Source organism: Ciconia boyciana, chromosome 14 (assembly GCF_034638445.1).
Source record: "Ciconia boyciana chromosome 14, ASM3463844v1, whole genome shotgun sequence".
NCBI lineage: Eukaryota > Metazoa > Chordata > Aves > Ciconiiformes > Ciconiidae > Ciconia > Ciconia boyciana.
Genome location: NC_132947.1, coordinates 14,837,046 through 14,848,872, shown reverse-complemented (window position 1 = coordinate 14,848,872; position 11,827 = coordinate 14,837,046). Strand labels below are relative to the sequence as shown.

At 45.8% G+C, this 11,827-nt stretch overlaps 1 protein-coding gene across 1 annotated transcript in view; it reads left to right on the top strand.

Annotated features, from left to right (window-relative positions):
• Positions 1-2,646: 2,646 nt before the first annotated feature.
• The window catches only part of TRPC4AP (transient receptor potential cation channel subfamily C member 4 associated protein), a 39,520-nt gene continuing 30,339 nt past the window's right edge, over positions 2,647-11,827 (top strand). The window contains exon 1 of the mRNA XM_072878940.1: positions 2,647-2,818. Within this exon, the coding sequence (XP_072735041.1) occupies positions 2,681-2,818 (138 nt within the window). The 5' untranslated portion in view covers positions 2,647-2,680. The remainder of the gene's footprint in view (positions 2,819-11,827) is intronic.

Here is an 11,827-nt window from a genome sequence, read left to right as displayed (position 1 = left end):
AGATTACCAAACAGTAGATCTCTGCTAACTGTGGCATTTTGGTGCCCTCACCTAAGAGGCTCCAGTAGCAGAACCAAGGGGTATTAGCCTTAGGAGGTAAGATCTTTCCTCAGCACAGCTGGAACTCATCTGTCCACAGCTACTGTTCTGTGAGTAATTAGATAATCTTGATTAGTGCTACAGGATGGGTGAGTCAGAATAACACAAGACAGCCTTAATTTTGATTTGTTCCAGTATTTGAGAGTGACTACCATCTTACTAAGACTTTCTTTTAACAAAAAGAACGGTGATATGATTTCTTAGGATCCTTAGTAAGCCTTTTCTTTAAATGGAAAACTGTATGACTTGGCCTAGCTGCTGGAGGGCAAAGAGCATGCTTGAGCCTTAGTGACACATGTACAAGTTGTGCTATTTCATAGGCAGCGTGATGAAGGACAGATGTTTGGGAACCTCTCTCTAAGGGATGGCAGGATGAAATTGTTGGTGGCTGCCTGTCCCACTAGAGATCAGATTCCATTCCCTGTGTGTACAACGTAAGAGGTTCTGTGTTAGTGAGAACTTGATGGATTCAAAACTACTATCACAAGTCAGCTGGGAAAAAAAATAAAGCTAAAACTTGTGGTCTCCTGCTGCCTCTCCTCCCAGGGGCCTCACAATGGAGGACATCTGTGGGAAGAGATGGCAGGTCTATTTTGGCATATTCCAGCTGGAGAGAGAGCTCCAATCAATATGGTGAGCGCTTGGTCATGTTAACAGAATGTAGAGGAGTTTTTTGTCAGGAATCCAAAATGAGATGTGCGTGAAACACAGACAGACGGGTAGTGGCAATTTTGGATGGCTTCCAAATGAGGCAGGTCAGCACTCAAAAGGTCCCATCTATAGTGCACACTTGTGGCATCTATCAAAGGCTGGAAGGAAACTGGATTTTGGTTGAGTTGTGAAAGATAGCACAGAAACCAAATTTAGCATTTGCTGTTGATGCTGTCCTTGTAACTGTTTTGGTTTTGTTTGGGGTTTTTTTCTCCACTCTAAGCAGCCTGCAAAGCCCAAAACTTAAGGGCAGATTTTCTGAGGTATTTCTGAAGTAATTGTTTGGATTTGGAGAGGCTGTGGATTGATGAAAGGTCAAACATCTTGTGAAAGACTATTTTAATGGAGCTAACAAAGGAGAAGATAGAGGAAAAAGAGTCAGACCTTCGCATGAATTCCTGGCAAATGGCAAAAAAACATACTGAAAAGCAAGGGAGGGGGGCAGGGGAAGCACTAGGAGAGGGGACTGAGAGCAGCCTTTTGTATCTGAGGCAGTGCGAGCGTGCAAGTGAAAAGATTGCCGTGTTTGCATTTCTTCAAATGCAGCGCTTAGTGGCTTTCTGTGAACAGCTATTTATCTAAACAGCAAGTCATCCATTAGCAGATCTTGCTTTTTACAAGTAAAACTGTGATCATCATCAGGCCCACGCATTATTCGTGGTGGTGAGAAGCAATGGGAAGATGTGATGCTCTGAAACTTTCAAATACATCACCTGGATGCCATCACAGCACTGGTTAAGCAGTGCTGTTAAGCATCATGTTAATCCCTAGTGTCCTTATTGCTTTCTGTTGTTCCTTGTACAACAAAGGAAAGTTAAAATGGAATGTAAACTAAGGTCTGCATTTAAAGCAGTCGTGATTTTGGGCACCCATGTTGTGTGCTGCATTCCTTGCTGTCTCACAAAGAGCTGGAGCCGGGCTGCTCCGCCAGGCAGGCGACAGCAGCTCTAGAGAGGCAGCAGCAAGCGAGGGAGGAGGGCGGCCGCTGGCGAGAGTTGTCTTTGGGACCATCGTCACCTCTCGGGTCCCTTGGACCTGCTGCCTGTACGTTAGTCAAGAACTCACTCCCGTGCGTCTGTCTTCCCAACATGCTGTGTCTCCTTTGACTTTTTTTTTTTTTAACCCTTGGAGGCATTTACACTGTTTTGCATTGGTGTGGAGAACAGCACCTGTCCCAGCAGTTTGCGTTGAGTCCAGCTTTCTCCGTCTTCCAGGGGCAGGGCAGCTTTGTCATAACGGTCTGTCTTGCAGCCTGGGCCCTGTGTGGCCACAAGCTTCTGGTTTGTGGTTTCTTCCATTTGATTCAAACAGCTCCTTGGTGCTGCGCTATGGATTTTAGTTCTGCCTGCGTGTCTGCATTGCTCGCCTCAGCTGATAATAGTAAACTAATAGTAAAAGTAAAAAAGTAATAGTAAAGCACAGGTGGGTATTTTAATGGGAATAAACTTGGGCGTGGAGGTGAGGCAGCTCCTGTCAGGGCCCTGCCGCCTCAGCAGCCCCCGGCAGAGATCAACGGGAGGAAGCCCGGGGCGGGAGAAGGAGGGGCGAGGACATGGACGTGGTGTTCGGTCCCCCCGTCCCGCAGAAACCTTGCACGCAGCGTGGGGGCGGCCCGCGCCCCGCCTTGTGCCCGCCTGGGGATGGCGGGCTGGCCCCCTCCTTCCCGGGATGCTCCGCGCCTGCGGCGGTTCTGCGCATGCGCCGCCTCCCGCCGGACTACGTTTCCCAGCGGCACTCGCGGGCCAGCGGCGGCGCAGTGCGCGCGGGGCCCGGGCGGGGGCGCTGCGGAGCGTCCCTCGCGCCGCTCCGTACAAAGCGGCGGGGGGAGGGGGCGCTTCCTGTTTGTCTCCGTCCGAGCGGAGCAGCGGCCATGGCGGCGGCGGCGGCGGCGGGGGGCCCCGGGCCCGGCGGGGGGGGCCGGCGCGGAGCCCGCGCGGCGGCCACCAACATCCTGGCGCAGCTCCGGCACGGGCAGCTCAGCGGCTGCGGCCTGACGCGGGGGGCGCAGGTACGGGGCGGGGGGTGGGCCGGTGGCGCGGCCCCGTGGCGGGGGCAGGCCGCTCCGGCGGCACCTGGGGCGGGGGCTCCCTGGGCCCGGGGGTCGGCGCGGCTGGGGGCTCCCGCGGGGGCGGGCAGAGCTCTGACCTGGGGCTTCGGTGGTGGGCCGGGGCGGGCTGGCGGAGGCCTCCCGCACCTACTGCCCCGAGCCCACCCCCCGCCCGCGGCCGGCCTGGGGCAGGGCCTGCAAATCCGCCTCGGAGCCCGACCCGCAAGGCCCCGCTCCGTCGAGGGTTGGGAGCGGGTGTTCGCCGGCCTTCGCGCCCCCTCGGCGGGGCTGAGCACCAGCTCGGGGCTGTCAGGCCTCTCCTGGAGCTCCGAGGCCGGGAAGAGCCCGGCTGGCCTAGCAGGGCCTGCCGCCAAGTCTGCTTGGAGGCAGCACCTGGCAAAGGGGCCTCTCTCCGTCCGGACTCGAGCGCTCCCCGACCTCCTCTGCCAGCCCGGCTTTGGTCCTGCTCCTGGAGGGCTGGCCCTGCGGCCTGACGCGGCGGGCAAGAAGGATGCCTCTGTGCCTTCGTGCTCCTCTTCCCTCCTTTCCATCCTCGGTCTCCCTGTAGAAAGACCGGGGAGCAGGACAAGCGTTTGCCATGCTGTAAAAGAGCCGTCCTCCTCTGTTGCTTTGGTTGGTGATGGAGATTGTGGCCTTCTTCTGCAAAGAAAGGAAGCTCTGCTTGGAACCGTAACAATGCAGCATCAAAATTTAAGCATGTTTGATGGACAAAGGCAACCTCATGATATTAGGGCTCAGGAGACCTTTTAGCTCTGAAATGGGGTAGGCTTTATGCTGGTGGTTTTCCATGAAACTATCCCAGGTCTATTTCAAATTTGTCATCTTTTCCAGTTGATGATGCTGGGAAATACCGAGAAATGAAATCAGCTCGTTAACCTAGGCTTGTGCCTATCGTGTGCTTATGCTGGCTTTTTTAAGGAGCTGCTCACAGATAATGAACTATTAATTTCTTTTTAGGAAGAATAATTGGCATTTATTTTACAGGTTAAATTTGAAGTGGTGCAAAGACTTGGAAGCTGAAGCGTGGGATAGAGAACTTGCATTTGGGTGGTGATTTATTGAGCTAGAGTGCCTTAAAAGGGTTGAAATGGAATAAATAATGGGATTTCTCTAAGTGGTTTTCACTAGTGCAGACAACAGTATTTTCCTTGATTAACAAGAATTCTGAGCAATTACTAAGAGAAGACTTGTTCATCATAAATGTCTACGCCTCGTTCTGTCGTTGAGATAGGTAAAAGAGCAGGAGGTGATTTTTAACACCTCTTTTGTCCTTATTGTACTGCTTGCTCAGATACTAGTTTGGGTATTACTTAAGAAAAAGCAAATCATTTGCATGAATTTAAACCTGATATTGTCTCTTTTGAAGGAAGTTATTTCTGTGGGATTGTTCTAGGAGTGTATTTCATACAGCATGTAGACAAAGCGGCGTGTTGTCTCACTAACTTGCCTGTCCACCTCTATGCTCTTGCTTATTCGCTCTCCCACAACCATAGCGCTTTAAGTCAGATAAACCTGTAACAACGGTGTGCACCAACATAATCTGTTAGGATGGTACCACCACTCTGGGCTGTGGTTTGCTTGAGAAATGCAGTGGTACTGGGTTTTAATTTGGGGCTTTTATGCATTGTTGGAAATAACTGTTGAAGCAAATGACCAGGCTTTTACAGTAATCGAGGAAACTTCTGCTGGTTATATCCTCCTTCTCATAATGCCCACGTTTGAGATGGTGGGGTTTTTTGTTGCTGGGGTTTTGTTTGTTTTGTTTTACTTTATAAATGTCAGTATCACTGTGCTGCCCTGAAAGACTTAAAGCTTGGACGCCTAGGGCTCCCAGTGCTTCATAAATGCTGTAGGAATACATTTTAAAATCACTTAGATTAAGGGGGGGGGAACAACTCGCTGAATTATTTTGAACTTTGTAAGTTACATGTCTCTGTACTTTTACCTTGAAGCAGCTTTTTGTTTGTAGATGATCTAAATATAAAACACTTTGATGTAACTTTTAAAGAAGTACAAGGCACTTTTGGGTGCTTTTCTTTTTTGAGTTATATTTTTTTATCAAAATGGTCGCAGTTTTCCTGCAGTTGACTCCTCAGCGGCAGTGTGGCAGCCCTTGCTTAAGTTTCTCAACTCATTTGCTCCTGAAAAGCCTGAGAGCAGATCAGTTTCCAAGCTGCTATGTTGGGGTGTAGAACAACAAGTTGGGAGAATGTCCTTCGAGTTTTCTTCATGTACTTTGCAAGGAAGTTTTGGGTCATACGCTGCATGGACTGCACTGCTGGTATCCCGTGAGGAAGAGAAACCCTTTTCAAGGTCTTAATTGAGAGAGATTGGGAAACACCGTTCCTTGCTGTGGTGCCTGCCATCTGAGTGGTGTTCTCCCGCAATGTCGTCACTGTATTTCAGCATCTGATCTCCGGGAGACAATTAGTACCCTTCTGTGGGCAGCAGTGGCATTTATTCTTAAACAAAGCTTTGCGTACTATTTTTAGGTGATCTCCAGATCCATTTTTGTATGAGGAAAGCGGGGGCTTATCTTTGAATTGGTAAGGATAATTGTTGACAGGCCTGCATCTCAAAGTTCTTCAGTCTGATCTTACAGGGACATAAAAATATTTTTGACAGCAGCAGCCGCCTGAATATCTGGCAGTTTTGAGGCCAGCTAAGGCTCTGAAATCTGGATCCTTGTGTGTTCTTGCTGTATTCGCCTACCAGGAGCCATAGCTTTCTTGCCGCTTGGTCTCTTTGCTTTATTATTAATAACAAGAAGGTTGATGGTTAAAGCAGATTTCAGTAGATATTGCCGTTACCTGTTCATATATGCATTTGAGCCATATTGCTAGCATCAGCTGCTGCCCTGGATGCAAGCCTCAATCATTGGTATCAGATTGCATAACCTTGTATCAAGGTTTGCCCTAGCACTGAGTACAGAGCAAGTGAAAGGGGCTTTTCAGATATTGGTAAACTAGAAGCAGACCAACTTTCCAGAAGTGACCCATGTTTTCTAATAAGGAAAAATATTGCTTGTGAACCGGCTGGTCTGTAGTCCCTCTCCTGGCACAGCTGTGCTGTGTGCACACAGGCACTGTAAATAAGACCTGACGGGGTTTATGCTGCGGTTCCTTGAAGGCAAAGGAACGTTTTGGCTCAGCTGATCAAGCTCAAATCCCCTTAGCAAGAAGGCACACGCTTCATCTGCTGCAAGCCAACTGTGAAAAGCATGTATATAACATGAAACCAGAAGATACTTAGGTGCAGCTATGTGTATCCCTGTAGACAGAGCAGTATAATAATGGACTAACCAGTGATTTGTTGGCAAACTAGCATGCTTCTGGTGCAGTCCCAAGAGCAGATCGTCAGCACTGGTCTCACTCTCACAGGATTGCCAAGGCTTAGCTGAAACAATCGGAATGTAAAAAAAGAGTCCATTTTTCCAGCTGTATTTCACAGTCTGCTATTCCTACGAATAGATGCTTCCCTTAGCAATATAGTCCCTATGCACTCTGAAAAAACCTCTCTGTGGAAGGAGAACATTTTCTGCCTCGGACATCCAGATTTCCAGCTCCTACCATTACAGGTTATCAGTAGTCTGTAGTAGTTTCCTAACTCTGAGAAAATATTTTGTTTTCTAATCAGTTTTGTTTCCTCCTTACACCACCACCGACAAAAAAACATTCATGTGAATATAATCCACTTTAGTTGCTCTAATTGTATGGGTCTTAGCAGGCTTATACCTCTTCAGTAGAGGACGGCTAAGTGAGTATTGGAAAGCCTGGAAGTGGCTTTTTATGTAACAGGAACCACAGCTCTGTCATACACTAGAAATGCTCAAAAGTGGTAGTGTTGGACTTCAGTAGTCTTATTTTGTGTGACTGAAGATGAGTGGGAATAAAACTGTTGTAGATGTGATATTCCCTGCCCCTCTGCTTTTTCCTAGATATCCCTATAGATTTTGCTTTCTTTCAAAATGAATTGAAGAAGAAACTTAGGCAGCTCCAAGGAAAAAGTGATCACTGAGAAGTTAATGTAATTTTACATATTAGTTGATTTATTTTTCTCTGAGAGTAAGATCATCAAAACAAACATTAGTTGCTATTATTACTATCTGGTAGATTCTGTAGTGGTTTTGAAGAGCTGCTGGTGTTAAAGATCTGTGTTGGAGTTGTTCTGCTCTTGGAAACGCTGTGGGGTTTTGAGATTTGTGAGACCTGTTGTTTGTCTTGGTAGACTAGCTCTTCGTCCAGTGAGGGTGAGTAGAGCAGTAGTTTGGGAGTCGTGGGATGGTTAGACCTGGCTAGAAGCTACAGCAGGTTTTCTCCTAGGACACCATGTCCCTGGGTTCATGCCTGGCTTTTGGGCTGGCAGGAGAAACAATGGCAGGCTCCATCCAGGGTTGTGGAGGATGGAGAAACAGTAGTCAGGGGAAACTTAATCCGCACTTCGAAGAATCTAGGAGCTGGAGAGAGGCTGGAAATAGGTGTTCTTAGGTGGACTTCCCCCAGCTTAATATCACCAGCAGAGTTTCTTTTTATAAATAAAATTTGGGGGGCTCTGACATGTTCTTGATCAGAGCTATGTGCAAAAGACCCAGCTGGTGACTGGTCGCGTTGTTTACTGCCCCACAGCTGCAGTTCACAGCTTCTCCCTTGGAACGCTTTCCAGAATCACTGTACGGGCCAGAAGTGGTGTTTCTGTAGTATGCTGTGGTGTTAAAATGAAAACTTGGGGGGGCAGGGTCATTTACCTTGGTTGTAGGCTTTTTTGTGAAAAGTTGTGTGAGGAAAGAGATGGCTTAGCCAGACTGAGGCATGTTTGTTAGTGACTGAAAAGGAAAATATAATAAAGAGCTGGGATGACAGGGCACTCCCCAAAATACTGAATAATCATTCTCCTGGCAGTCTGTCAGAGATTACTTCCTAAGTTATTGCTGTTCAGAGGAAAATTAAACATTTCATTGCACAAATATTAGTTTCCTGTTTTTTAAAGGTACCTTTAAAGCCTAAAAGGTTTGAAGAAAAGGATATGGAAAGGCTTTTATTTTATTAAAAATGCATAGAGATCATGTGCTTGCATCTGTTTCTTGAGATCCATAATCTTGTGCCTCTCTTTCCGTTTAAATTTTCAGAACATTTGAATATGTAGTTCAGAAGTTGTCATGGAAAATACTGGGAATGGAAATTCTGCTTTTTTTAAAGGACTTCCAATCTTAGCTTAATGCATGATTGCAACAAAAAATTGAATTAAGAAGAATTACAACTCGTGTCATAGCTGCAAAGTCTCATCACAGCATGAATTCTTTAGTGCTGTAAAGGATGCTTGGACACCTGAGTCACTATTTTTGCTTTTTGAAAGATCACAGTAAACACTTTTAAAGCACCCTCCTGTAGTGAGTGTTGAGCAAGACAGTGAAATGTTTGAAGGGTAAAATGTGAAATAAAGACACAATTTTATTAGAAAACTGTTACCCCTACCCTGGAAAGCAAAGGGAGGGTTAGCTCATGGTATTTCTGCTACTGTCATGTGTTCTTGGGCCTTCAGTTTGTCAGCAACCATGGGAAGACATGGAGATGTGTCACTGACCACAGCTTAGAAAAGTGGTGGAGGCAAGGTTAGGAAAAATAAGGGGGTTACTTTGTAAGGCAATGAAAATTTTCACAATGCAGGAACACAAATTGAAAGGAAAATCCTCACTGGAAGGGGAAGGGATTTTGAAGCAATCATAACTACAAGAGATTTCAGGCCAGTAACAAATGTTTTAGCAAGGCTTGTAACGCAGTTCTGACCACGCTGCATGGGCACAAAGCAGCCGGGAGGATAAGCTGCTTCTGTTGGAGAGGCTGTGCCTGAAGGATAGCAGTCATGGGTAGGAACATCAATAGCAAACACTATGGCAAAGTGGAGGGGGAGAAAGGAAAGGGGAACTCAACTGAAAGAGGGGTGGATTTAGGTAAATATTACCATGTAACTTAATATAACTTGGTGAAGATTTAGGTATTATTCAAAATTATTTATTGACTATTATGGTAATGGACGCTGGGGTGTTTTAAAAGGGTTCATAACACAGGAAGAGTGGAAAGAAATTTAAAATAAATATTTAGATTTGTGTGTAGTGTCTTTGTTCAGCCCTTTGTATACTTTCAAGAAAAATTACGCACAATAGTTATTTAAACTCTGTAGTAGGAAAGTATTCCTATGGTAGTTATCAGTCTTTGGAGTAATCTCCTGGGAAATCCTGGGCTCCAGTCCTTTGGGAGAATTTAAAGAGAAAACCACTCAGTCTGCTCTACCTTGCAGTCATGGATAGGCTTGATGACACATTTTTAACTCTGTACTTAAATCCTCTCAAGTCTTTGATTGCCCTTCCAGCAAGTTCACACTGCCATGGCTTCAACAGCCCAGCTGGAGGAGGGGGAGATGCCTGGTGCTGGTTAGGTATCTGATCACCTGGCTGGTGAACGGCATTCAGTAAACTGCCGGTGTAAAACTGGCATCGTACAGACGGCTTTGGACTATGACACAGTTTGGGAGCTCTGTGCTTGGGCCTGAGCTAGTGCGTGTGCTGCCTTGTTTCAGAGGCCTGCCTGGAATATAACCGCTTCTGGAGAGCCACAGCGTGCCATCCTCCGGGTTTCTCGGTTTGCAATTCAAAACTTGGATGTGTTATGGCAAAGTTCTGAGAAATGACTGTGTTGTGTCTTGGTGTTTGTACCAGTTTGGTTTACTGTACCTGGGTGGTAGGGAAGTTTTGATGCTGGTTCTTGTGTTTTCCCAGTAATTAGTACTTACTCTGTCTTCTTCTAATGCCAGTAAGGCATGACAGTTCATAACCCCTGCAACCATCAGTTAGGTAGGCCCTTTCTTTTAATTTACGCCATTTCCAGCTGGTTAAATGGCATTTATGCCATTTAACCTCCCCTTCTTGCTAGATAGTATCTAACCTCTCAAGCTTTGTGTGCAACATTTCAGAGATTTTATCCAGAGCTTTTCAGTGAATGAAGAAAATTTCTGAGAAATCAGGGTTGGATTGGGCTTAGCCTGCTTGGATGAGACCAGAAAAATGCTGGAGAGGGAAAGGGGCCCCGAGAGACCCAGTGCTAATTTTGATGACTATTCAATAATGTCTGCCCAAAAAAAGCAAGAAGGAAATCTACTTTGCTTATAAATGAAAACCATTGACTAGCTGCTATTACGGAAATCATGAGATGCAGTTTTTAACCAAAATGGTTGTACCGACAGACAGCTCCATACAATCTAATTGAATTTTAATCCCTCCACAGAATCCAAAAATCCTTGCGTTGGCAAATACCGCCCCACCACAATGGAAATATTGAGAGCCAGGGTAGCCTCATAAATACAGAATAGGGACCACAAGCTAGAGCTCACAATGAAACCAAAGACATGTATTAAATCAAGAGAAAGATTTTTTAATTTTTTTTTAAGCAGTTAAAAGAAGATGAGAGCAAGGAAACATTTGCTTCATTCTTTCAGAATTTCAGTGCTGAAAGCTTTCTGCAGATCAGCACAAGTGACTCAGAGTCCGGGACAGGGAGAGGAAGACCAGTAGTACAGAAATGAAAATGGAGGTGGATCCTGCCCCAAACCAAGAAGCATACATGCAATTAACAAATGCGGTATTAAGCCCAGGACAAGGTTTTAACATCAATTAAGGGCTTTTGGCCTTTTCTGAGGACACTTGGATGCTGAATTCTCTGCTGTGCTACTGGAACCTGAGATTGCAGCCCATACACGTCATTGTTGCCTGTGGTATCTTCCACATCAGCTGGAGCCGGAGAGTTGGATTCTTTCCCTGGCATTTTGCTGCACATTCTTTGCACTTTAAGCAACAATTAATCCGGTTCCTCCCGCCGGTCATGGGGCTGTGTACTCCTTCCACGCCTGAGATGGGGTAGTGGTAGAGCTCCTCTTGATCTCTGTGCTGGGTATTACAAGGAGAAATGTGAATTCGTGAGTTCAAAGGAGCTGACCCATTACTCACAGTCCAGATGATGAGAAGCCATTTTGACTTTCTAGTTTCGTCCTGCCATTTGTTGTGAGAACGGCCTCCTCAGAAGGAACTCTCTGTCATTCTCCAGCAGTGCTGGTTAATTACTCATATTCAGAAGTCAAAGCCGAGAAAAGTTAAAAACTGGAGAGAGTTTTATGTTCCAGGTTTGCTCATGCTACTTCAATAGCCCCTTGTAGCAAGAAAACCCAATACTTCAAGAGCCTTGAAATTCTTAGTTATGTACAAATTTGGGTATTGTATCAGGAAATGAACCCTAAGTATCTGGGAAGCTTAGAAGAAGAGTGAGGATCCATAGCAGCTAACATTGCCAGTCTGAGTTTTCATGTGCTTGCATCAGTTTTCTGGTCTTCCTGTATGCTGTCTAACAAGCAGAGAAAAGGGTTAAATTCTCAGTCAGAAATTGGGGTATATTTGCATATAATTGTGTAATCGGGAATTGAATGGCCCTTTGGAGTTGTACACTGAGGTATATCTGAGAAGGATGTCTTGGCTGAAACAATAAGAAGCAAGATTTCCTGGCTGTTAACTATTAACAATGAACATTTAAGCAGGCTGGAGGGAAACAATGCAAGTTAACCACAGAAAGGTTTGGGGAGTGACTTATGCAGAAAGAGAGCAGCTTACAGGTTTAGGTCTAGGAGTAAGAGAAAATCCACAAATGTTGCATTGAGATGCAGTCTTGCTGGCATGAGGATTGTTGTTTTTTTTTTTCCTCATTTTGTTTTTTATTTGGAGGGCATATAAAAATTTTGTAAAACCAGCCAGAAATCTTGCTGGCTATAATTACTGTTGTGTGCCTTACCTTTCTGTACAAGGGTAAGTCCGTATTTCAGGTTTGGTCTAGGTACCTCTAAGGTATCATTAAGGAAGGGGGTTAAATTTTGTTCAGCATTGACTGCATGGTGAACTTTAATTAAGAGCTC